Source organism: Chelonoidis abingdonii, chromosome 9 (assembly GCF_003597395.2).
Source record: "Chelonoidis abingdonii isolate Lonesome George chromosome 9, CheloAbing_2.0, whole genome shotgun sequence".
NCBI classification, from domain to species: Eukaryota; Metazoa; Chordata; order Testudines; family Testudinidae; genus Chelonoidis; species Chelonoidis abingdonii.
In genome coordinates this window covers 35290066-35316727 of record NC_133777.1, presented here as the reverse complement: position 1 = coordinate 35316727, position 26662 = coordinate 35290066, and the positions used below count along the sequence as shown (strand labels likewise).

The window sequence follows — 26662 nt, the reverse complement described above, 5'->3', positions numbered from 1 at the left end:
ACCTGTACAGAGACCCATTGCTTTTATTTCTACTCCACATGGGCCCTAGGGGCCTATCTGTGCTGATCCAATTGCAGGAGCGGGGCGTGTGGTGAGACTTCAGCTCAGTCTTTTAGATCTGTGCTTCTCAAGCTATCTAATGTGGGGGACCAGCAATTTTTTTCCCCAATGTGCCAGGGACCGGTGCCATATTATTATCCTAGTCGACGCTGTTATGAGGAAACCCGCAGCGGACCGGACCACCACTCTGAGAAGCTCTATCTTAAATAATAGTGGCATCTTCCTTGGATTTCAGTGTACACTCCAGAGAAACTTGCTGTTACAAGTTATTAGCAAGGAGCTAATTTCTGTCAATTCCAAAGACCTTATTCCCTATGTTGTTAATTTCATCCTTAATTCTCAGCACTTGCAGTTGTGAAATCACTTCTTCTGGCACCAAAGGAATGGGTGAAGTGGTTTCCTCCTGCTGGTTTCATCCTGGGACCCATACAGGATGTTTACAAGGAAGGGGCCTGAGTCAGCTAACAAGTCATTCATTCTGGCAGTGACACACAACCTGTGTGACCTGGAGAAGTTCGCTTTAAAGCACAGTTGTTGCTGTTGGTTTGCTTATCACTTGATCTCTGTCAGAGCAGGACGTTTCTGAGCTGTGGGGAAATGAGCTGCTTGTGTATTTCTGGGCAGAGGAGGTGACTGGTATTTGGAAACTTCAGCTGCAATCAGGTGGGAGGCCTCCCCAAGAGAAAGGACAGAGCAGGGGTTAGTGCACTAGCCTAAGATTTGGGAGACTAGTAGACCAAGGAGTTGAATCCTAGACTTCCCAGGTGGCCTTATCTGCAAGGGGAAATTGACCAGAATAAGCTCTTCAGGAATAACGATTATTGTAAAGGGACTGCTCAACACAACAAAAACAAACTCTCTCCTCCCAGGACTGCAGGCAAGGAACTCACTGCTTCATTCAGCTGCATCACAAAACAGGCACTAAGGGAAGGGGGAGGGGAGCACGGCTCCAGCCCACAATACTCTGAGATCCTAGTTAACCCCATTATGACCACTTGGCTACAATTCCAGAATACAAGTAATTTTAATTCCCCAATAGCTGTTGCTCAATTTCCCAAGGTAGACGAGGCCGGGCATCTCTCTGTCCCTTAGTTCCCCAGCTGTACAATGGATACAAGAGCCCTGCCCCACCTCCCAGCAGTGGGGTGAGGATAAATACACCACAGATTGTGCTCAGATACGATGGTCAGAAGGTCTGTATTAGTACCAATGATGGACAGGGTCACAGCTAGATGCTGGATCTAACGCCCTTGCACTCTGTTATACTGTGGTAAACGGGTTAGTATGTGTTACCACTGCCCTCTACGGATGGGGTCAGCACAGCTCCACTGTGTGTCATGACCTGATGCTGGCTATTGTCCTTTAGCTCAAGTGGTAGGTGCCTGCGCTTTTGGGGATGGAGGAGCTGAGTCCTAGCCCTGCTGCTGCTGTTTAGTGCTATGAGTGACCAGAGTGTGCCCCATAGCAACAACTGTGAGGCATCCCGGGGCTGTGAATTTATTACAGTATTGTAAAGGCTTCTGCCTTAAACCCACAGGCATGCTTTCCAAATCCAACCCTCCTGCATGGGCTGCAGCTGTCGTCAGGGCCAGGCTGTTCATCTAGAGTAATAACAATGGCACTTAGCCCTCTATAACCAGAAGGGGCTGTGCGTGCAAACACAAATGAGTCTTCATAGCAGTCCAGGGGGGGAGATCAAGATCATTAGCTTTGTTTTATGGATGGGGAAACTGAGGCCCAGAGATGGGCAGTGACTGCTCAGGATCATCCTGGGAGTCCAGAGTAGAGCTGGGGAAAATAAATCAGGAATCCCTGGCTCCCAAACCTATGCTCAGTCCACTACCATGTAGCCACCTTCTTCTTCTCCATTGGCATTGTTGGCATCCAGCCAGGTGCTGACCATACTGCTCTTGTTAAAGAGGTTCATCTCTCACTTCAAGGTGCTGATCCTTTGAGCCAAGCCATCTCTTGGGAAGTGAGCTAGTCCTCATCATGCCTCCGGAAGCCTACTCAGCGGCTGCTCCTTACAATCATTAGATCCAGCAGAGGCTTGACCAGAGGTGGTCACATGTTGTTCCCATGTCTCAAGGATGCAGTCCCTGGTAGCAGGTGTGCATGTGCTAGGAGGAAGATGAGTGCATTAGATACAGCACACACCCTTTTGACTGGGTTTCTCCACTAGAGTTATGCAGTCCCTCCTCTCCAGATCTGGGTGCAGCCCTCACTCCAGCTCTTTGCCTTGCCAGCTAAGACGATGGGGACCAGGCAAACAAAGCTCCAGGTATTGTAGCTCCCCCTTTGGCTAGGAAGGCTTGAAATTCTGCCTTGGAGTGTACTATGCAAGGCCTTGGTCAGATGCCTCTAGTATTGCTTGACCTCCCTGAGGTGCCTGTTTCCCGTGGGGTTAACAGTGTTGGCCCCTCTGTGTGATAGGCTAGCAGATCTGTGGGTGGAAAACAATGTAAGCTAGACCCCCAGTAAGTCAACGGCCAAACTCCAATAGCATCAGTTCAGGTTTTCCCCCTATGTGTGGTTGTCATTTCTTAGTGTGCTGCGTGGGGCGATGGACTGCACACATGACATGTGGGTGACTATCTATTTCCTGGCTCCAGTCATCCCAACATGGACCTAGGTAGCAAACGGGCCTGCTGTGTCCAAAGGCTGAAGCTCCTGAGCTTTCAATGCAGCCCCCTAAATTGGCTGTGAATGACCTCAGGATTAGCAGCATAACAATGCACTGCAGCCCCTGGGTGAGCTTGCATTGTCCGCTGTCTTGCTCCTCCAGCCATGGCTAAGCACAGAGCCTGTCCCTGAGCAACTCCCCCTGCCCTTCAGAGCAATTTGCCTGGGTCGTTGCTTGGCAAAGTCATCGCCCGTAGATTGCCCTGGCAGCAGCAGGCACTAAAATGGCTGTAGGGCCACCCTCATTGGCACAAACTGGGCCCCATCAAAACACAGAGTGTTAGCTGCTGAAGTCCACCTCCTGAGTTTGGGCTCTCATATGGTGCCCATCACCATGGTATCTGAGAGCCCTTCCAAACTGAGCCCAGAGAGTGCCACTCCAGCCCTAAATAGTTCCCTAGGCCCCTAGAAACAGCTTTCCAATAAAAAGGAAGCAGGAGAAACAGCTCAGCAAACTGGCCAGGCATCTGGCGAAAGGTCTGGGCTTGTCTCTTGCTACTGGGCCTGGCATGGTCAATCACACTCCAAATGGGCAACGTGCTGGGGCGATTTTCTCATCCCATAAGAATTCACTCTCTGGCTGGAGGTTCCCCCCCTTTCCCTCTCGCTCTTTGGAGGCTCCACAGGCCCTTTGATGTTCTCCCACTGTTTGCCCAGTCGATCAGCTCAGACAGGGTTAGAGTCTGAGGTCAGCGGCTTTTCCATTCCAAACACCCAGACGCATCCGTGAGAGAGGAGTGGACTCAGGTTACATGCCTGCCTCCCTCTCCTCCCCTCCCCTCCCCACACCACAGACACACACAGGCACACCCCAGACCAGGCTCACAGCCACTCGGTGGGATACTCCACTGCTCCACACACCCAAGAGGGCTAAAGCCACACTTCAAGACTTGGCTGTGAACCAAACACCCATTGAGGCTGGGGTTTAACGAACTCCTTGGGAAACCAGCTGGATGAAGTCTGGGGGGATCTGGGAATCGCATGGATGGATCCATTCTCCCATTTCTTTGCATGAATCTTCTCTTCTAACGGTCCCCCTCCCCCAGAGGCATTCGCCCTGGGATCTCTCAGAAACCCTTTGCTGGGAGATGACCTTTAAAGGGCCTCGGGGGGATCTGCAGCCAGCAAGCAGCTCCTGAAGCAGACCGTGCGTCAGGCGTCGTCTCCAGAGAGCCCATGCGGAGCTTGCCCTCGGCACTAGAGCCAGAGGTCTGGGTTCTGCACGTGCCGGGTTGCTTTTTGGATGTGATTCTTTTTGTGTGTCAGGAGCTGTGCAAGGCAAAGAGCCCTCCTGGCTGGGGAGAGGGAGCCTGGCGTGAATTGATGCCTTCCTGGTGCTTCGGAAGAAGGGGATTAAAGAGGAAAAAAGGGGAGCTCCAGCTCCGGGAGGCAGGTCAGCCCGACCCCATGCTGGCCACACTGCTCCTGTCTCTACTGCCTGTCCTGGCCGAGAGTGCCAGCCTACAGCCAATCCGAATGAGTCATCTGGGGGTGTGCCCCAACCAACTGAACCCCAACCTGTGGGTGGATGCCCAGAGCACCTGCGAACGGGAGTGCCACACTGACCAGGTGAGCTCTGCCTCCCCCCTCCAAGCTCAAACCATGACCCTGGCACTCGAGGGTCCAGGCCTGGCCAGTGAGGTCACTGATCCTTTGATGTAAGATGCTGCACAAGCACTCAGGATTACCAGTCCTGAGGAATTATTCACTGCGCTCTCCCTCCCTCCCACTCCTACCCCGCATTAGCCCATGTGGAAGGAGGGTCAGGTTTGTGCACACCTGCGGTCTTGCAGTGATGTCCTGCCTGAGGCCTAGGAGGCAAGGGCCTGTTCTGCAGCCTTACCCATCCCCAAGCTCCTGGGGTGTGAGATTTCAGCCTGTCCAGGCAGATGCTCTTGCTCAGATCCAGGCAGGTTTTTATTTGCCAGCTGCAGTTCTCAGGGGTGGGGGGAGGAATTGTGGCTGCTGGTCAGTTTCTTCCCACTGACTGTATTGGGATACCAGACAGGCTGAGCGAGACAGGACGTGTCTCCTTGAAAGGCACAGCCAAAGCCTCCCCTGTGGGGGACATGCCTTAACAAGGGCCTGGCAATGAATCCGGCTCTGGGCCAGAGAAAACAAATAGTCGCGAGCCACCTGCAGATCAGCCAGGGATTTCAGGGCAATATTCTCAAGGGTCAAAAGGTGTGGATGTGATTGTGTAGGCAATGCAGCCTGGACCAGCCAGCCAGTAGGGCTTGTCCCCATGCTGTAGACATAAGGGAGGGCCCACAGATGGCCTAGTGGTGTGGCTCTCACTCACAGTGCTACAGCCCCCAGCTAAAATCACTAGATCAATCTAGATGATCCAGTGGTTTCCCCTGGCCTGGGAGGCTCTAAACTGTATTTGAGCCGGCATTTTGTGTCATGTGGGTGCCAGTTGCAGACCCTGGAGCACTGTATGCTGTGAGTGATCAATGAGGCTTGCAGTGGAGAGGCAGTGTGACCTAGTGGTTAGGGAGCTGAACTAAGAGAGCTGGCTTCTATTCCCAGCTCCGCCACTGACCTATGGAGTGACTGTGGGTGAGTCACGTCCCCTTTTTGTGCCTGCTTCTTTGCCCACCCTTTGTCTTTCTGGTTGTCTGGTTCAGAGCCCCCAACAGGGCAGGCTGCCCCCAGATCCTGGCTCCCACATGGGACAGCGAGGGGGGGGGCTCAGACCCCCATGAGAGGCAGGGCCCTCAGACCCTAGTGCACATAAGGGGGCCCTGTCTCACCTGCATCAGAGGAAAGGGGGAGCAAGCTGGCATTCCGGCCATGGACCCTGTGCGACAGGCATTGTACCCTCACTGCCAGCTCCAGGGGAACGGTGCAGCGAGCAACCGTCCACGTGCCCCAGCGCCCCACAGGGATGACTGGTCCTGGGAGGTGGCGCTGGCTCACGCTGGTTTGCAGAGCAGGAAGGAAACAGCCTCACTAGGCCCTTCCCAGTGGCTCCCTGCAAGACAGTACCTTCCAGATGCTGCCAGGTGCCCAGTCCACCCCCGCAAAAGTGTAAAGAGGAGGTGTTTCAGGGGGTCGCAGCTAGGCCAGGGCTGTATATTTTTTTTAGGCCCTCACTTCCCAGTCTGTCCCTCCCCAGGGCTGCCGTAGGGTTGTCAGTTGTCTGGTGGAAAAGGGACCTGGCGGCTCCAGTCAGTGCTGCCAACTGGGCCATTAAAAGTCTGGTTGGTGGTTCTGCAGGGCTAAGGCAAGCTAGTGCCTACACGTCCTGGCACCACGCTGTGCCCTGGAATCGACCAGCAGGTCTGGCTCCGAGGTAGGGTGCCCACAGGGCTCTGCACGCTGACCCTGCCCTGAGTACTGGCTCCGCACTCCCATTGGCTGGTTCTCAGCCAATGGGAGTGGGGGGGAGGGGCTGCCTGGAGGCCTAGGTGCCCCAGGCCTGTGAGGTTCAACAGACTTTACAGGTGTGTTCCCATCGCTCTCTCCTGCTGGCCCTAGTTATAGAGCCTCATGGTGGGGAGGGATAGAACCTGACTCCTGGGGCGCCCCACAGAGCTCGGCTGTTAGCGCCTTGGGGCAGGGAATGTGTGTGTGAAGCCACAGAGCCGAAAACCACTATGGAACACGACTCATGAATACGATGAAGCCTGGAGGACTGAGAGCGAGGACTCTAGTCCCAGCTCGGCCATTGACTCACCATGCCCCCTGGGCAAAGCACCCCCCAGGTGTGCCTACATTTCCCCCATCTGTAAAATGGGGAGAATGGTCCCATGGAACCATGAGGCTGAGGTCATGTTTGTAATGTGCACTGAGCTGCATGGAGGGGAGGTGCTAGGAGAACACAAAGGAGACAGTTATTATATGGTTAATAACTGCCGACTGGGTTAGACCAATGGTGCATCTAGCCTAGATTCGTACCTTCCAACAGTGGCCAGTGCCAGATGCTTCAGAGAGAATGAACAGAACAGGGCAATTATTCAGTGATCCATCCCGTCCTCCACTCCCAGTTTCTGACAGTCAGAGGCGAGGGACACTCAAGAGCATGGGGTTGCATCCTTGACCACCTTGACTAATAGCCATTTTTGGACCTGTCCTTCAGGAACTTATCAAGTTCTTTTTTGAACCCTGTTGTTATAGTTTTGGTCTTTGCAACATCTGCTGGCAATGAGTTCCACAGGTTGACTTGCATTGTGTGAAGTACTTCCTTAGGTTTGTTTTAAACCTGCTGCCTATTGATTTCATTGTATGACCCCTAGGCCTTGCATTATGTGAAGGGGTAAATAACACTTCCCTGTTCATGTTCTCCACCCCATTCATGTTTTTATAGACGTCTCATATCCCCCCTTAGTTGTCTCTTTTCTAAGATGAACAGTCCCAGTCTTTTTAATCTCTCTTCATATAGAAGCTGTTCCATACCCCTAATCATTTTTGTTCTCCTTCTCTGCACCTTATCCAATTCTAATATATATTTTTTGAGATGGGGCAACCAGATCTACACAGAGTATTCAAGGTGTGATGTATTGTGGATTTATAAAGCAGTATTATGATATTTGCTGTCTCATTGTCTATTCCTTTCCTAATGATTCCTCACAGTCTATTTTGACTGCCGCTGCACACTGAGTGGATGTTTTCAGAGAACTATCCACAATGATTCCAAGACCTTTCTTGAGTAGTAACAGCTAATTTAGACCCCATCATTTTGTATGTATAGTTGGGATTATTTTTTTCCAAAATGCATTACTCTGCACTTATCAACACTGAATTTCATCTGCCATTTTGTCACCCAGCCACCCAGTTTTGTGAGATCCCTTTGCAGTCAGCTTTGGACTTAACTGCAAACTTTATCATCTGCAAACTTTGCCATCTCACTGCTAACCCCCTTTTCCAGATTATATATGAATATGTTGAACAACAGTGGTCCCAGTTCAGATCCTGGGAGGACGCCACTACTTACCTCTCTCCATTGTGAAAACTGATCATTTCTGCTTACTCTTTGTTTCCTATCGATTAACCAGGTACTGATCCATGAGACTGATCCCTCTTATCCCACAATTGATTAATTTGCTTACAAGCCTTTGGTGAAGGAGCTTGTCAAAGGCTTTCTGAAAGTCCACGTACTTTATATTGACTGGATCACCCTTGTCCACATGCTTGTTGACTCCTTCAAAGAATTCTAATAGATTGGTGAAGCATGATTTCCCTTTACAAAAGCCATGTTGACTCTTCCCCAGTATGCTGTGTTCATCTATGTGTCTGAGAATTCTGTTCTTCACTATAACATCACCCAATTTGCTTGGTGCTGAAGTTAGGCTTACCAGCCTGAAATTGCCAGAATCGCCCCTGTAGCCTTTTTTTAAAAACAGGTGTTGCATTAGTTACCTTCTAGACATCTGGTACAGAGGCTGATTTAAGTAATAGGTTACATACCATAGTTAGTAGTTCTGCAATTTCATATCTGAGTTTTTAAAACTCTTGGGTGAATGCTATTTGGTCCTGCTGACTTATTAGTGTTTAATTTATCCATTCGTTTCAAAATCTCCTCTACTAATCTCTCAATCTGGGACAGTTCCTCAGATTTGTCACCTAGAAAGAATGGCTCACCTGCGGGGGTCTCCCCCATATCTTCTGCAGTGAAAACCCATGCAAAAAAATCATTGTTTCTCTGCAATGGCCTTGTCTTCCTTGAGTGCTCCGTCAGTGCCTTGATCTTCCAGTGGCCCCATGAAATGCAAGGCTGAGGGCCTGCGATGTTTCTCTGGGCCTTTCCTTAAGAAGCAGGGATGTGTCCTGCTGAAATTCCATTCCTAAATCCTCCTGCAGTTTCCAATGGATGCAGAATCTTTGTAGCGTAATATTGCTGTGTGCTGTTAAATAGCTGCCAACGTGCCGCCCCAGAGGTGGCTGCATTCCAGTTGTGGGTGGAAGTGGTTGATAGACAGCTAATGTAAGGGTATAAAAGTGGGGTATTAATGGCAGTGAGGATACTGGTTTTAAGCCTGCTGCTGATTGCTTTCCTGCAGGACTGTGAAGGCTTTGAGAAGTGCTGCACCAATGTCTGTGGCCTGCGGAGCTGCGTGGCTGCCCGCTATGCGGACAGTGTCTCGTCCCTGGAGCTGGCACAGGAGGCCTCGTGCGAGAGCTTTGTGTGCACCCAGCAGGGCTCAGACTGCGACATCTGGGACGGGCAGCCCATCTGCAAGTGCAAGGACAGGTGTGAGAAGGAGCCCAACTTCACATGCGCCTCAGATGGGCTCACGTACTACAACAAGTGCTACATGGATGCGGAGGCCTGTATCCGGGGCATCAGCCTGAGCGTGGTGCCATGCAAATACATCTTCACTTGGCCGAACACCAGCCCGGTGCCGCTGGAGACCACAGCTCACCCCACGCCTGGGGCTGCTGCTGAGGTGCCCATCCCCCCAGCCCTCTACAACAACCCCTTCCACCAGTCAGTCTACGTGGGTGGCACCGTCAGCTTCCATTGCGACGTGAGCGGGCGGCCCCGGCCAGACATCACCTGGGAGAAGCAGAGCGACCATCAAGAGAACTTCATCATGCGGCCTGACCAGATGTATGGCAATGTGGTGGTCACGAATATTGGCCAGCTGGTCATCTACAATGCCCAGCTGGAAGACACCGGCATCTACACCTGCACAGCCAGGAACTCCGCCGGCCTCCTCCGGGCTGACTTCCCCCTCTCCATCATCAAGAGAGAGCCTTCCGGGGGGGAGCCCAGGGCACCCAGCACCCAGCAGGTCCCAGCCACCGAGTGTCTGAAGGAGCCCGACGAGAGGGAATGTGAGACTCAGCAGATGCGCTGGCATTTTGACCCCAAGAAGGGATCATGCGCCACCTTCCGCTACGGCGGCTGTGGTGCCAACCAGAACCACTTTGAGACCTACGAGGCATGCCGCTTAGCCTGTGTCAGCAGCACCGTCAATATGTGCACCCTGCCCATGGTGCAGGGGCCCTGCAAGAACTGGGAGGCCCGCTGGGCCTACAACCACCTGATGAAGCAGTGCCACTCCTTCATGTACGGTGGCTGCGAGGGCAATGACAACAACTTCGAGAGCAAGGAGACCTGTGAGGACGCCTGCCCCTTCCCCAAGACCCTGCAGTGCAAGGCCTGTCGGCTCAAGAGCAAGATGGTGCTGAGCCTGTGCCGCAGTGATTTTGCCATTGTGGGCCGGCTCATGGAGATCATCGAGGACCAGGACTCGGGCATCGCCCGTTTCGCCCTCGAGGACATACTCAAGGATGAGAAGATGGGCCTCAAGTTCTTCAACATCAAGTACCTGGAGGTCACCTTGAGCGACATGGACTGGAGTTGCCCCTGCCCCAACATGACCACAGAGGATGGGCCCCTCATTATCATGGGGGAAGTGCATGACGGCATGGCCGTGCTAGACCCCAATAGCTACGTCCGAGCTGCCAACGACAAGCGCGTGAAGAAGATCTATGAGCTGATTGAGAAGAAAACCTGCGAGCTCCTCAACAGGTTCCAGGACTAGAGGTGCAGCCCAAGGAAAGGGAGAGTCAGGCTAAATTGGGCTTCTCAAACTGGGGGTCATGAGATTATATGGGGGGTCACAAGCTGTCATCCAGCATCCTGAATCCCACTTTGCATCCAGCATTTATAATGGTGTTAAATATATAAAGAAGTGTTTTTAATTTATAAGGGGGGGGTCGCACTCAGAGGTTTGCTATGTGAAAGGGATCACCAGTACAAAAGTGTGAGAGCCACCAGGCTAAATAGACAGTCCTTGCCATCCTATCTCGAGCCAGTCGTGGCTATGAGCCACCCAGGGGGCAATTCTTGGGGGAGCTGCCTGCTCCTCAAATCCTCCTCCCTTGGGGTCAGAGTGGAGACGCTCCCACCCAGAACCCCATGGCCACCTCCATAGCCCAATATTTCTGCATGTAATGGGCTGATTTACTTTCTGGCCTGTGGTGGTGACGAGCCTTATTCTACCCAGACCTACCTATGTCTGTCTGACTGTAATTTATCTGTCCACACATCTCGTCCCATGTACCGTTTTGAGGCCAGACTATACCAATAAAAGCCTGACCTGGCGGGGAGGTGGTTGCTGACTATCCTATGCTCAGTCATCAGAGTCTGGAATGGGCACTGCACTTGGACTAGGCTAAATCATCAAATCCCCCCCTTGGCTTCTGTGGGGGAAGGCTCAGGGCCAGTGTGGAGGCTAAACTTAGCCTGGGTGAACTGCAAGGCAAGACCCACCCCTGCCCCTGGCACTCTGCCTTCCTGCTGGGCAGCAGCACACTACAGAGTGACCAGAGGGAGGCCATGCAGGCTCTGGCTTGCTCCTAGGCAGGGGAGCTCCCCTCTGGCCTGAGGGGGCTGGCAGGGGAGCTCCCAGTGCTAAAGAAAGCCCCAGGGCAGCAAAGGGCTTTCTGCACTTGCAAAGGCACTCCCGCTGCCTACCCCTCCCCTTGCAGCCCTGCCTGAGGAGCCAAAGTAACCTAAGCTTGTGCTGTGTGGGGCGGGCCCTGCCCCTGGCGCTCACCTGGCCTAGGCAGGTGCCTGAAACTGGAATCTGCCAGCCCCCTGGGCTGGGAGTGCTCACTACAGGCCAGACAGTGGCATCTAGCTCACCCATTGCAAAGGTGCCAGTAGGGAGCACTCAAGCCTAGCTAGCCTGGGGCTGGGGGTGTGCAGGCCCAACACCACTTGTGTGCATAGTGCCAGGCAGTGTGAGGACATTGAGTCCTGGCTTGGGCAGGGAGCGCTTGCTTGCTGCAGTGAGGGAAGGCTGGCAAGTGTGTCCCCCCAGGCCCACTTGACCAGAAATCAGCCCCTGGGAGAAAGGCTCAGGGCTCCCTGGAGCACCAGAAAGGGATTAAAAATCAGCACCCTCCCCCTCCCGCCCAAACTGCGAGTGTTGGTTTTGCCCAGAGCCCACCAGCTGTGGAGCTCTCCAGGAGCCTGGGGAAAGGTGGGGGGGAATAGAAAGGAGCCAGCCTGCTCCCCACCAAGGGTGCTGAGATTTTTATGGCATGGGCCAGACCAGTCCAGTCCCTGGTTGCTATGGTGTAAGCTCCACGAGGCCAGGTACTCCAGGCCCATGGTTCTGCTCCAAAGTGTAATTCACTGGGGCCTGGCCTTATTGCTGGGAGAGAGGCAGATCACCCTCCCCATTTTCCTGCCTCTTCAAGGAGTGGTATCCTTTCAATGATCAGGCCAGAGGGAAGGATTGCTCTAGGCCAAGGATCTCAAACAACCACGAGGGCCACAGGAGGACTAGTACATTGGCCCAAGGGCCACATTACTGACATCTCCCCCTTGCTGCCCTTGGCCCTGCCCCCACTCCACCCCTTCCATGAGGCCTTGCCCCTGCCCCACCTCTTCCCTGCCCCCATTCCAACCTCTCCTCCGAAATCCCCACCCCAACTCCACCTCCTCCCTGTCCCCAGGGGGAGCAGGAGGGGTGTGGGGTGTGGCAGGGGCTCAGGGCAGGGAGTTGGGGTGTGGGGTGCAGGAATGAGGGGTGCAGCAGGGAGCTCAGGGCAGTGGGTTGGGGTGCAGGAGGGGTGCAGCAGGGGTCAGGGCAGGAGATCAGGCTACAGGAGGGGTGTGGCAGTGGGTTGGGCTGCAGGAGGGGTACGGTGTGCAGCAGGGGGTTCAGGGCAGGGGGTTGGGTGCAGGATGCGGCAGGCAGCTCAGGGAAGGTGGTTGGGGTACAGCAAGGGGCTCAGGGCAGTGTACTAGGCCGCACTACCTCCATTAACACCCCCCCATGTGGCCGACTTTCTCTAACTATAGATACAGCAGAAGGCAAATTTCCCCTTCAACAGCACAACTGAACCCTCTGGCAGTTATGCACAGGAGCCTCCTTCAGTCCCTGCTGCTGAGACTATTCTGGGCTATGTGGCCACTGGCCCTGGGATGGAGCCACATTAGCCAGAAACCCTCGGAGCATGAGGGAGCTTCATTTCAATTACTACTGCCCTAGGCCATGCCGAATCCAGCCTCGAGGCAGCAGGCTCCTGAGCCGCAGAGCAGCCACCAGTTCAGCACAAGGCTGCTGGAAGAATAAAGCTGCCCCAGCACATCGTGGCCTGTGCTCCCAAGCTGGGCTATAAGGCAGCTTTCAGACTTGCCCACCAAACGCCCCAGTCTCGGGTTGGCTGGGGATCAGGCTGATTGAGTCAAATGCTTTGCCAGCCCTGGGGGGGTTACACTCCCTGAACGCTTGCCATGGCATGGGGGGGCAGGGAGGGTGGCTGCAGCTAGGGGACGTGCCCCCCCTCTTGGAAAACAAAGCCCCACGTTAGACCTGGGCTGCAGAAACACACTCTAGCCAACCTCACACAGATACCAGCAAAAGCAACTTCTTTATTGTGCCAAAGGCCACATGATCCAGTGCAGCAGCCTCCTTGGAGGAACTGGTCCTGCCCGCCTGAAACCCAAATCAATGCCGTGCCACACTCATGCCGCTAGAGGGAGCCCCTCATAGCCTATAGCAACCATGCAGGATTTTTTTTTTTTTTAGTACAGTAGCTAGCGTGAGAGTCTCCAGTGCCCATGTGATTTAGGAGCCAAATTCCCTTCAAACAGTGAGAGGACCTATACCCCTAAATCTGGCACTTTGGCAAACTTCCACCCCTATATTTTAGTCCCCGTTCACATTACCTCCTTGGCAGCCTAGCCTGGGATTGCTCACAAAGCGGGGGCACGTGGGGGGAGGGTGGAAGGCATTCAGACTGGCCAGTGAGCCGGCCTGCGGGTTGTTTCGTGCTCCTCGGGCCAGTCTGTCAGGACCAGTGTACCTGAGGTGAGGCCCCTAAATAAGCTGGTGTGGGGTCAGAGGCTCTTGCACCTGCTCAAGTCAATAGGAGCCGTGGGTGCTCAGCTCCTGATACCAAGCCACTTAGTAGGTAGCCAAATGGCACTGCTGGTTTTCGAGCTCAGGGAACATTCGGTTTGAGCAGAGAAAAATAAAGAGCTACAGAAGTGTAACTAAAATGAGGCAGAGGCCCATGGGGGCTGTGGAACAGTCACCAAGAGAGACGGGTAGACCTGGCTCGACTGCAGAGGCTACATTCCAGTGGAAGAGGTGACCCAAGCTGTGTATCCACTTGGGTGGCTTATTCCTCAGCCGGTCCCCTCACCCCTTGGGACATGACAATAGGCCACCGTAGGCTGCCAAGACCTGATCAGCTCAGGTAGGTAGAAGCAAGCAGCGCAGGTGAGCTTGCAATAGAGACCCTGGTTTTGTGGCCTCATCTTTGGAGGCTTTGGGAAGCAGGAACACAAGCTACATACAATACAGCCCCTCCACTGCACATTAGCAGCAACATCCACCTAAAGTCAGTCAGTATCAATCCTGGCGGTGCGTCTCCGGCAGGGCGGCTCCACGAAAAGACCCACAGAGTGCTATGGACACTGAAAAGCCACGGGGTGCAGTTCAGCAGGCAGCTGGCCCCTGGGGTGGGCTCTGCAGGTCACTGCTTGCGGAAAATGAGACACTTGTTGTTCGCGGGCATGTCCACCTAGAGGCACAAAGCCAGAGTTAGAGCTCTGCGGCGGCACCAAGAGGCCTGTTTGCCAGGCAGCCTGGCTCCAGCTCGCTGTGTACAAGCCCTAGAGCACCAAAGGCCATCAATGCTTGGGAGAGGGAAAGGGGAAGACTCCAGCCCCAGCCTCTCCAGCAGGAGGCGCTGAAGGAAGTGCAGGGGGAGCTCCCAGCTACGCCAGCCCCAGCCTCTCCAACAGGAAGCACTGCAGGGAGTGCAGGGGGAGTACCCAGCTACACCAACCCCAGTCTATCCAGCAGGAGGCGCTGGAGGGAGTGCAGGGGGAGCACCCAGCTACACCCGCCCCAGCCTCTCTAGCAGGAGGCGCAGGAGGATACTCAGAGGCAGGAAATGATGTGGGCACATTGGATGCTGGGGGAGCTCACAGTTGCTCTGGCCCTAGCCTCTCCTATGATCAAATCAAACCAGACCTCTGCTACACCCATAAATGCACTGGAGAGAGGCCAGCCCTCCATCAGTCATCACCAACCAAATTCTGCTATCGGGGAGGGGGAGCACTGCGGGTGGACCTGGTTCATATCATTTCCTTGCACCCCAGGGCCCAAAAGAGAACGGACTCAGGCTTCTGCTGCTGCAGAGAAGGAATGGTGCTTCCCCCACACAGCTATGAAGTGAGGGGCCAGAGAACACAACTGGCTGTGGGAAGGAACTATCTGCAGACACCAGTGCCGGTGGCGCGCCTATTGCAGTGCTGCCTGGTCCTGGGCTCTAATCCCGTCCCAGGAGCCGGGCCTGTTCCCAGTGTTAGAAGTGCCACCTTAGGCCAAGCTGTAAAGCAGGGCCCGATCTGCCCAGTTCTGGCAGAGCTTTGAAGCGTGGACAATCGCGCTCTGATGGTGTGCTTTGAAGAGTGGACAATCCCACGCTCCTAGCAATATCCCCCTGTATGTGGGATCCCAGGCCCCTGTTGGGCTCTCACTCAGGCTCCAAGACAGGCATGCGCCCTCTTGGTATATGGGAATCCAGTGCAGTGCAGATCTGGGCACCCACCATCCTCTCCAGACACAGCCCGTTGGCCTCGGCCAGCTGCTGCAGCAGAGCCGTGTCCCGAAGGCCCCATGCCGGATTTCTGCCAAAGAGAGACACCAAACATGTCATTCCCGCCACATGGCCACAGGCCCCCATGGTGCTGAGGGCTCTCGGACTCTGGGGTTCAGAGGCAGCCCCTCCCCCACAAAGGGGGCTAGGACAGAGGCAGCCCCGGGGATCCAACTGCCCTCAGAGATCCTGTCTGGGGTTCTTGCCCAGGACTAGGGTTGCCCCCAGAGTGCACCAGCTGTGGTGTGGCGGCTGGATGAACACTGGGAGAGGAGTATTGTGGGTAATGTTTTCAGCCACTCAGTCAATGAACGGCTGGAGCAGACTCAAAGGCTCGAGGACAAAACCAGCCAAGATGCAGCATGCTGCCTATGACAGCGCAAGGCCATGCCCTGTGAAATGTGGGGGTGCAGTGGGCCCACCCAGGGAAGCAGCCTTCCCTTTGGGGGTGGAGACCCAGCTGCACAACAGACTGGGGGTGGGGCAGGGGAATGGCTGGGTCTAAGCTGGTGGAAGGCCCTGGACTGACAGTCCCCAGGACTGAGCATTGAGCAGACGCAGGGCAAACCCCAACCCTGCCTAGGTGCGCTACCCTCTATGGGAGTTCGGTTTGCATGGCCCGTCTTGCTGTGGCCTCTCTGCTGACCAATACTACCCACCATTGAGGTGAGACGCAGCCATGGCCCTTGGGGAAGATCCACCGCACCATCCTGCAGCAGAAACTGCACCTGCTAGTACCAACAACTGCACGTTCCGAGCCTGGGCAGGATTCAAACTGCCAACTGGGGGTAAACAGCTGCTGAGCCTGTTACTGGTCCCCATAGCTCCTCAGCCCCCACGGACCCCACCTCTACCAATGCCCTGGGGCCTGAGTCAGCTTGTGGGAATCTGCATGCGTCTGGCCGGGTGCACCATGGGGTCTCCTGCCTGTCCCTCCCTCAGCTCCTCTGACCCTGGGCGGGGGGGTTGCACCCTGAGGAGTAGGGCTAGGCTGCACGCAGCAGCAGAGAGCAGTGGTAACTGCTCCAGGCCACAAGAGAGGGCATATTGCCTAGCTCCTCTCACTCCCCACCCCCGCTTTTCCATGCAGAAGGAAGCTGTGGCTCCACAGACTGGGGGGTGCAGGGAAGAGGGGAGGAAACATACACTCTGCCGATTTGCACCCTCCTCCAACCCTGCCCCACTTCCCAAGCAACTGGGACCTAGATCTTTGCAGATGCCTGCTGGGGCTGGGTCCCCGTCAGTGTCAGAGAGCACCGCCCCTGTGGCCACAGGGCATCTGGGTCATTAGATCCCCTTGGCCCAGCCTCCTCTCCCTCCCAACACCCGAGCCAGGCTCTCCTACCTCTGCCTCAGGCAGCAGTCGAAGTCTACATTGCTCTGCGGGCTGATCCGTCCGTTGATGGCGTAGGGCTGAGGGGAAGGGATGTAAAGGGATTCATTACAGAGCCAACTCAAGGCATGCACCAGCATCCCAGATGCCACAGATCGGGCGCAATTTCCCAATGGGTCAGGCTTGGGCCCAGCCACCACCTCACTCCCCAATTCCTAAACAGCGCAGGGGAGAAATCAAAGAGCTGAGATGGAAACACACCAAGGTCAGCAGACAGACCTGGACCCATGAACCACCCAGGCCAATAGGGTACGGTATGGGTGAAGCACTGCCCGCCAGACTGCACCCCAGGTATCTACATAAGGGGGGGAGGATGATAGGGATTGTGCTCACACAAGAGACAAGTTCCTGAGATGGGGGGATGGAGGCAGAGCGTTCATGTCCTAAGCAGCCGGGAAGCTTGTGTTCCACCTAGGACATGTGTGTAAAACCTTGCGGGAGCCATCAGACGTACAAATCAGAAAGCAGAAACTGTGAGCAGGGCCACCTGTGCTGGAGTACCTGGGCCAGAAAGGGAGGCTGCCCAGGGCTTGGCACACACTGAAGTGCTCAGCACCCAGCGTGCCAATCCAGCCCCCGGTGGCTCTAGCTTAACCCCTCACTGGCAGTGCACAGCTAACAAACAGACTCGCCCCCTGACCCAGACACACAGCACCCGCTGCGCTCACGCCACCCACCCTTTGGGGCTCTAACACCTGCCTGGACTGCAGGCACACAGAGCGTCCAAGCCCAGCTGGGCTGAGCCCATCGAAGGGCCATTGCTTACCCCATAGGTGATCAGAACAGCTTTGGGTTTCAGCAGTTTCCCTGCTCCTTTGAACAAACCCTGGGGAAACAGAAACTCAGTAAAGGGTGGAGCCCCCCGGCACAAGAAACTGGGTGTCTGCCAAGTGTGCAATGGCCGGGCCCCTCCCAGCACCCACCAGAGGCAGTGACCACCTTTTCCCTCATTTCCATGGCTGATCATGTTCCTCCCCCCTGCCCCTCAGCGTCCCAGCACGTGACTCTGGGTGTGGGCCAGCTCCAGTATTCCCAGGGTGGCACAAGGGGCCCTCACACACTTATGAAGGAGGGAGGGAAGCTGCGGAGGGAGAAGGGAGAACGCCTGCTTGATGGGCATGCCAGACCCAAGCACTGCACAAGTACCGGTTCCCAGCCACAGAACCAGCACACACCACTCCTGCTCCAGGGGAGCGCCTGCCTTCTCTCATCCAGCAGGGGGCACTCTAAACCAAAAAATAAAAAAATAAAAATGGCTCCACCTGTCCCGTCTGGTCCAAGCATCTGAGAGAAGGGATTCTCAGCTTGTTTGCTGATACATATTGCGTGCTCCATCCCAGCCCATTTGTGAACACACACGATCTGAGATCGTGGGGCCACAAGGGGGTAGGGATATCTAGAATCAGTTCAAGCTCTTTCGCTCTCATTCTACTATGGGATCCTGCATACACCCTGGGGATGTTGTGAGCAAACGTGAGGATTAACCAATGGGCAAGAGTCTAAGATTTGTCCCCCAAGGATGGGCTTGGAATCAAACGCACGGGACTGAGAGTGAGGACCAAAGGCAGGTTACGTCAAATGCCACATAATTCAGTTTCCCCATCTGTCCAATGGGGATAAAAGCACTGCCCTGCCCCCAGGCTTAGTGAGACTGAGTTCATCAATGTCTGTAAAGTGCTCTGGGATCTAGGATGGGAAGATGCTTTAGAAGGGACAATATCAGGGGTACAATCGGGGAATAAGCATCTATATTCCACTAGATGGCACCACAGCTCTTTGGAATATTGGTTGCCCAAGGCTAAGATTCAGGCAAGGCCAGCTGAGATGCCAGGCAGCTAGAATATGACTATATTCTGTGGGCAGAGCCCAGCCCAACCCTCATCTGCCCAGCCCAACGGGGTCCAGGGAATTCCTATAGCCCCAGGCAAAGTGAAGGGCTCTCACCTCAGTGCACCTCATCTCAGAGATGTGCATCATGTTGATGTTGACAATGAGATCCAGCGTGTTGGGCCTCACGCCACCCCATGTCTCCCAGCTCTGGGACGAGTCCAGGAAAATTGGCGGCCTCACGTTCCTGACTTTCAGTGCTGCAATGAACGCAGAGATGCTGCGGAGGGAGAAGGGAGAACGCCTGCTTGATGGGCATGCCAGACCCAAGCACTGCATAAGTACCGGTTCCCAGCCACAGAACCAGCACACACCACTCCTGCTCCAGGGGAGCGCCTGCCTTCTCTCATCCAGCAGGGGGCACTCTAACCCAGGACTGCCATCAGCACTATTACAGCAGTGACTGAGCTTCCCGGGCCCCACAGTGCTAATGCTGTACAGACACACTGAAAGAGACAGCCCCATGGAGCTCACCATCTAAATCACTGACTGAGGAGAGAGTCAGCTAGCCCTAGCTGGGATGATGGGGGTTGGGCCAGGGCCAGCACTGGAGTCAGGGGAACAAAGCTGGGCCAAACCCGAGTGCTTCTGCAAATGCAAATCCCACCCCTAACCTCTGTGTCACTGGGGAAGCAACCCTGCAGCTCAGCAAGGAGTTCTCACGCAGGGGCTGGAGCTGGTCGGATAATTAGAGACCTTTGCACTCCAGGACTCCTTTCCCCAGCATGGAATTCCCTTCCTGCCATTGACTAGGAAAACAGGCCTCACTTCCCCAGCTGTCTCCTCTCATAGGCATTGTTATTAAGATGCAGACCAGACACACTCTCTCTCTCTCCCTTCTCTGTAGTCAGAGAAATGTTGAACACATGCTGACTACCCTGAAGCCTATTTCTTTAGCCTTGAACAAAATGCAGGGAAACAGCTGTTTTAATGCTGATGCTGTTGAAATTCGGAAGGAACTGAGTGAGATCTTAAAAAGAGAAATATCCAATGACAGAGTTAAATTACAAGCATTAAAAAAACGAATGGGACAAGCACTCTCTCCAGCTCATTTTCTTGCAAATATTCTCAATACTTGGTATCAGGTCAAACCTTAACTGCTGAAGAAGAGGAGTTGTCTATGACATGGACATCCAGCAATCATCCCTCCATAATGCCAGCTATAACAAACTCCAGAGCTAAGGGTGAACCATTCAAGAAATATGTGTTTGCTGATGATGTTTTAAAGAAAGTCACACCAGTGAAATGGTGGAAGTCACCTAAGCACTTGAATTCAGAGACTGTTTAAGTGATAATCTCATTTTTAAAAGCAGTAGATTCTTCTGCCAGTGTAGAAAGAATATTTTCTTCCTTTGGAGTAATTCAGTCCAAACTGAGAAATCGTTTGAGACCTGAAAAAGCAGGAAAGTTTGTTGTTCTTTTCCAGATTATGAACAATCAGGAAAATGAAAGTGAAGACGACTGAGTTAGCTGCAGAAGCCAATATTTTAAGTTTCTCATGAGGATCAGGCTGACAGTTGATTTAATTTTTTTTTAATAGTTCTTTTAACTATTTTAGTTAAAAACAATTTTAACAAAAACAAACCTGATTTTAAAAAACTTGAATGTTCAACTAAATTCAAAAATTTCATATGCTTGTTTTGTTAAAATATTATATGTTTGCTGTTGAAGAAAAAAAATCCAGAATACATACCGTTGTTTTGGTTAAATAAAACAATTTAACTGTCTGGTGATGTTTTCCTCCTAATACAGCATGGCAAGAAAATCCTCCAAGTATTAATGATTAACCTGTCGAATTGGAGATATTTATGAAGTCATTGGGGGGTGAACTATCTGCTTCAATTACCTTTGGTAAATGAAATAACCAAACAATCATTCATTTTCTGATATAGCTGTAAAACTAATCCAAAAAGTTTTTAAAAAAAAATCACTTTAAAAATGTATAGTGTGTACTTTCTAAAAATGAAACCTACATCCATCTCTGAGTTGTGAAGAATATGTATTAAGGTTATACCAACCAACAAGAATGCACTTTTATGGAGAAATCCATGATTAAATTGAGTCTTCCTGACTAGTGATTTAAATCAAATCCACCCTGGGGAGAACCTTTAAAAAGAAAAGAGAAATAACCCAGTCATCAGAAGTCTGAACGAATACAATAGCCTTGCAACACCATGCTTGGAAAGTTAGGGTCAGGCCAGCCAGAACAAGGGGGAAGAGGCAAATTCCAGAATCAAGGGGCTACTGCTGAATACACGCCAATCTCAGCTTTTTATGCGGCAAACCTAGAGGCTCTCAAGATGAGCACATTAGCTGTCCTCTGACAGCAGGAGAGGGGTCCTCTTTAGAGGAGACGTTTACCAAACCGTGAAGAAATGCATAGCCATAGCCAGCGATTTAGCTCATGGAATAGACACTAGGAGCAGTCAATTTTAGACCATCACTTGCTAGATCACCTTTTAAATGGGAACACATCCCAGCCCTCTGCATCGGGGTAGACAGAACAGCCACACAAGGGACTTGAGTATCACAGTCAATCTTATTTGTAGTATAACAGCACCTTGAGGGCCTGATCAAGGTTGAGGGCCAATTGTGCCAAGTGCTGTACACACACCATAGCAACAAAGAGTTTACAGTCTAAATAGAGATGACTGATAGAAGAACGATTCCTGTCCTTATCTTACAGAAGGGACACAGAGAGATTAAGTGACAACTGCCAGGACCCAAGGGGAGCTTGTGGCAAAGCCCTTCTTCCCAAGCCAGGCCTTTAACTCCAAGAGTGTCTTTGTTATAGACCATTCTGGGAGGGTACAGGGAAGCCCAGTGCTTTGTGCTGACATACAGGAACACATTGGAGCAGGGAGAGGGATTTAAAACAAAAGCCAAGGAGCCTGCTGGGCTGACCATGTCAGTGGGTGGCCACAGGGATGACCTACCTGCCTGTCAACATAATGCCCATTTTCCACTCTGTCCCTCCCAATACCCCTGCTCAGCCAATGAGGTATGAAGGACTTTGACAGTTTTACACCCTAAGGTTCTGATTGGCCACCGCCCTGCCCCATCCCCAGTGTCTTCATTTATATCAGATAATTTACATCCACTTTGCATTAGTGCAAATGGCGATTTGAGGCCAGGGACAGGACTTCAGAAAAACGAGAGGTGGGGTGGAGCTGAACTGGCATACAGAGCATTCAGTGTGATTCTGCGATATCTTGCAACGCTGGGCTCGGGGGCACAAAGCAGAAGACAGAGACCTGCAAAAATCGGAGGAGGCAATCCAATGTCTTGTGAGAGAAGCGGGGGTATATTCCCTTTGAACATAACAACCCTGCAACAGATGCAGGGCGATGGTGAATCCAGTCTTCTGTGTCTCTGCCTTTTACTGCCAGGCCCGGGAAGGTATGACACAAACCCCCCACATTGCAGGTTACAAATACACAAGAGACCCTAGCCTCGCACGCTCTGACAGCCCGGACACGGGCCTTCCAGCCACTGATTCACAGCAACGAGGCACTGTGCCACAAAAGCAGCGGGAAAGCCAATCCTGAACGGACTCAGCTCTGTGCTTGGTCTGATGCCAGTAGCAGGGAGACACAGCAGTGTCCCTCTGTTCCCCAAGTGGCTGTTCCAGCACAGGCACTGCAACTGCCAAAACCAGTCACCAGGCTGAGACTGTCTAGACAAGAGGGCACAGACCAAAGAGGAGCATGCAAATTTCCCATCGCAACCATGGCAACCTGGAGGCTTCGAAGCCTGGTAACTCCAATTCTGACAGACTCGGAATTTCAATCAAGAGCAGGCTGGCTCGAAACGAGGGGAGAGTTTAAACCAGTACCAAGACATTCAAAATGGCCAAATTCCATGCATAGGCTTCAAGATGTGCACTTTTAAACTGACACCCAGTGCTGATGAGAGGGATGGTGTGTTAAGGGTTTCAGAGGAGGTTTGGTAAAATGGTGAAGAGAAATAATTTCCTATAGTGCATTTTCAAACATAGATTCTTTTCCCTGGATATAAATAGGAAAGGGATCTGGGGGCCATAGTGGATCACAAGCTAACTATGAGTCAACAGTGTAACATTACTTCACAAAAGCCAGACATGTCCTGTGATGTATTAGCAGGACTGCTGTAAGCAAGATACAAGAAGTAACTCTTCCGCTCTACTCTGATTGGACCTTAATTCATTATTCCCATTTTACAAATGGGGAAACTAAGCCACAGGTGGGTGAAGTGATTTGCCCAAGGTCACCCATGAGACCAGGGGCAGAGTCAGGAACAGCACCCAGATCTCCTAAATCCCAGCCCAGTGTGCTAGCTATCAGACTACACTCCTCAAACTATGCAGTGGTAACAGGTGGGTTCCAACCAGATCTTCACACAGCCTGGCAGCACATTTTCATCAGACTCCCCACTCCACTGAGCAAGGAGAGCACTCATTAAAAAGTAGAAGGTGCAATGCTCAGGAGTAACAAGGTCAAAGCCACCCCAGCGGAGCCTGCTGTTCACCCTAGCCATAGTTGCAATGCAATGACCCTGGGAGTGGGGGGAATGATGCAATTTTCTGCTTAATACAGTGTAACAAGTTATTGTTTGCAAGTGCACTTTGTTACTCTAGTATTGTTATTAAGGTAACAATCACGGGGAAATCAGGGTCCATCTCCCACTAATATGAGAACATTTGGCTTTTTTCATAACCGGTGCACTTTGCAAGCTTCATCTCATGACACTTCAGAACACCCGTGAGACATCAGTAAGTAGACCCCCATTTTACAGATGGGAAAATGGGACAACAAGATTGATATCAACTTTTTTTGGTTAAGTGGCCACAGATTTTGGGTTATAAAACAGGCTGAGGGTTTCTCAGTCCAGGTAGGCAAAAAACAGTGGCAGCTTTTGAAAACCTTAACTCAAGGGACTTGCCTGCCATTGCAGACCTAGGAGCTCCTGGCTCCCAGATGTGTTCTGACCACTGGGCTAAACCTCTCTCGATGTAATTAGTTACATTTATTGGGATTGATCTGTGAAGATTGTGAATGGGATGGGGATTTTGACTGCAAGCAGTTTGAAATATATTCTATTGTTCTGATTTGGAACTGAAGTCTGAGCAATGCCCAGAAATCTTCCTGACTCGTTTCTGGGGTTGGTGGAGATTCGTTTCCTTATGAAGCACATCCTCGTGAAGGGGATGAGTTACTCAAAATGCAAACGGTAAAACAACAATAAAAAACTTTAAATCAGACAAGAAGCCCAGCTCCAATAACCACCTCCTCTACTGCCAAGCGAAGGGACACCCGGAGCAGGGTTTCTGGATGCAATTACGCCTGGATCAGACCAGAAATCCACAGGAATGGACTGACAAAGTTGTCACGTGAGCAACCCTGCCACCAACTCCACAGACCCGCACTGGATGTCGGTGTGACACCCACGCCCGGGCCAGGCCCCGTGACACCCACACCTGGGAGGTCCCCCCCGATCTCCCCGGCGGCGGGTCCCGCCAGCAGCTCGCTCTCACCTCTCGAGACACTTGGGCTCCACGTCGGAGGGCTGCCAGAGCAAGTTGGGCAGCGCCCGGGCGCAATGCACCGCGTGCTGCCCCGAGCCCGACGCCACCTCCAGCAGCCGCACCTCGGCCGCGCCGGGGCTCACGTAGTCCCGCAGCACCCGCAGGATGGGCTCCTTGTTCCGCTCCGCCGCCGCTGCCACGATCATGCTGCAGGGACGGACCCTGGGAGCCGGTACCGCCGCAGCCCCAGTGCCGGCAAAGCTCCTCTGCGCCACACCTCGCCGGCGGAGCCCAGAACCAGAGCCGTCCGGGGTGCGCAGGGCATGCTGGGAGCTGTAGTCCCGGCGAATGCGACAGCCCAGGGAAGGTAGCGGCAAGATCAGAGCAAGAAGACTAGAAATCCCAGAATGCACCAGTTCAACCTGGTTCCCCGTCCCGCCCCCCGCTTTAAAGTGACCGCAGCCAATTTCTCATGAGGAGATGATGGGAGGGTATGGTTGGGAGGGGAGTTTTAGTGCAAATGCCCCCTAGGGGAGGGGCATAATCCTGCCCCACTACTGGTCTGCAAGGGGAGCTCCCAAACCCTCCAGCCCTTGCTTGAAATGACAACTCACAAAGGAAAAAGGGGATCATGCCCCACAAGGAGCAGAGAAGGGGGCAATGTCCTCTGCAGCCTCCCTCCCCCCGTGTTGCTGGTGGCTGGCAACAGGGGTACAGGCAAATAAAAGGGGGGCTCAAAGGGGGACAGGTTAAAGAGAAGCCCGAAGGGTGTAGCCGATGAGTAGGATTCTAGGCACTCCAGAGACGTTGAAAAGAACGGGAGTGGCTTCCGAGAAGAAAAAACTTCTCTGCGCCGCCCGGGAATCGAACCCGGGTCGCAAGAATGGGAATCTTGCATGATACCACTACACCAGCGGCGCGAGTTGGGACGTTTTCCTCCGGCAGAGCTCATCACACTGCGCCGTGCAGCGCCACCTACGGGTTGACCGTAACACTGTTCTGCTGGGCTAGCGAGGATTAGCAGCGCGATAGCCAGGCCCTTGCTGTAGGAAAATACAGACGTGAGAGGGCGCCCTGGGGCTTACACAGGTAGTTACCTGCTTGCAGCCGCTGCTCACCTGTCCGTGTGCAGTTCTGCCACTAGGCACGTTTTGCAGCTCTTTGGATTTGAATTTCGTGGCGATCTTTAAGCCATCATACTAGCTCCAGAGTCACTGCCTCCCCTCAATTCAAATGCCTTGCATAGGGGAAAAGGCCCATTTTAAACAAAAATTTCATGTGCTTAATTGCAAATACAATCAGCAGCGACTCTGTGCCTTTTAGTCTTTCGTAATGGAGAAATAATGACTAGGGAACAATAATAATTAATGATTAATAGAAGAATAACATGATTGATAATACAATATCCTACATTTCTACAGCACCATTCATCCTGCAGGATCCCAAAGACTATGTTATATAGAAAGCCTGCCCTTAAAATGCAGCCATCTCTAGGGTGCAGGGCCGTACCACCCAGTGCTGAGTATGCTGCTCTCCCCAGGGTGAGAGAGAAGGAATTCTAGATGGCTACAGCAGAGCATTTACCAAAAGTTTCACAGAACTTTTAACGGTCAGGGAGAAAAAATGCAATGTCGCTTAGAATGAACAATTTAAGGTGGAACTGTTTGTTGTCTGTAACTGACGCGTTTGATACATTGGGAAATGCACTGTGAGCTAAGTGGCTAAGTATAAACATCTCACTGCCTCAATATGCAGTATGATTAAATCAATATTTCATTCATATTTCATAGATTCAGTGGCCAGCAGGGACCATTGCGATAATCTAGGCTGACTTCTTGCATAGCACAGTTAGTGAATCTTGCCCACTACAGTAATTTTTGCCTGAAGCTCATAACAGCTGTTTCAGATCGAACGTATCTTTTATAAAGCCATCCAGTTTTGATTTAAAGACTGCAAGTGAGATTGATTTAACGACTGAATCCACCATCCCCAGCTACGTTGTCCCAATAGTTAATTATCCATACTGTTAACAACCTGCATTTTACTTCTAGCCTGAATTTGTCCAGCTTCAGGTTCTAACAACTAGGCCTTGTTATGCTTTTTCCCCCTTCCACTATGAGAAATCTCTACCCCACATAGGTACTTGTCAGCCATGATCAAGCCACTTCTTAACCATCTCTTCAAGAAACTAAATGGATTTAGTCTTTAGTTGAGGTTTTTCAGACCTTGATTCATTCCGGTAGCTCTTTTCTGAACCTGAATATTTCTTTCTTTTCTGCATATTTATTACAAATTAATTATATTAAAGTAATAATTTCACAATATTTGCTTCAGGGAGGTGGCTAGCTGCCCTCAAGGCTTACGGTAGATAGAAACACCTGAGCTCAGAAACAAACTATCCTCTTCTCCTTTGTTCTGGTCTAACTGCTATATATGCTGTTATTTAAATGAGGAACACTGGCATGTTAAGCTAACTGAGTGATCTTAAGTACCTCTGTGTAATTAACTTTCTGCTGCACATGAGAAAATGGAAGCCAATACTTATTTCTTTTCAC

General features: G+C 52.4%; 2 protein-coding genes and 1 non-coding gene across 4 annotated transcripts; 1 reads left to right on the top strand and 2 right to left on the bottom strand.

Annotated features, from left to right (window-relative positions):
- The first annotated feature begins 2683 nt into the window (after positions 1 to 2683).
- WFIKKN1 (WAP, follistatin/kazal, immunoglobulin, kunitz and netrin domain containing 1) lies at positions 2684 to 10785 on the top strand. The gene is made up of 2 exons (XM_032799389.2): positions 2684 to 4311; positions 8748 to 10785. Exons 1-2 carry the CDS (start codon positions 3919 to 3921, stop codon positions 10236 to 10238), a joined length of 1884 nt encoding a protein of 627 aa, XP_032655280.1. The 5' UTR covers positions 2684 to 3918; the 3' UTR covers positions 10239 to 10785.
- A 2279-nt stretch (positions 10786 to 13064) lies between these two features.
- On the bottom strand, positions 13065 to 24393 carry METTL26 (methyltransferase like 26). Of its 2 annotated transcripts, none has more exons than XM_032799376.2 (6): positions 24117 to 24393; positions 18662 to 18824; positions 17417 to 17543; positions 16670 to 16737; positions 15277 to 15355; positions 13065 to 14241 (listed from the first exon to the last, which is right to left on the bottom strand). In XM_032799376.2, the coding sequence occupies exons 1-6, from the start codon at positions 24311 to 24313 to the stop codon at positions 14126 to 14128; spliced, it is 750 nt and encodes a 249-aa protein (XP_032655267.1). In that variant the 5' UTR covers positions 24314 to 24393; the 3' UTR covers positions 13065 to 14125. The 2 variants fall into 2 exon arrangements, with proteins under 2 accessions (XP_032655267.1, XP_032655268.1); XM_032799377.2 differs by having other exon boundaries at positions 17484 to 17543; positions 24117 to 24391.
- A 563-nt stretch (positions 24394 to 24956) lies between these two features.
- On the bottom strand, positions 24957 to 25027 carry TRNAG-CCC (transfer RNA glycine (anticodon CCC)). The gene has a single exon. It is a non-coding gene; the product is annotated as a tRNA-Gly (tRNA).
- Positions 25028 to 26662: the final 1635 nt, after the last annotated feature.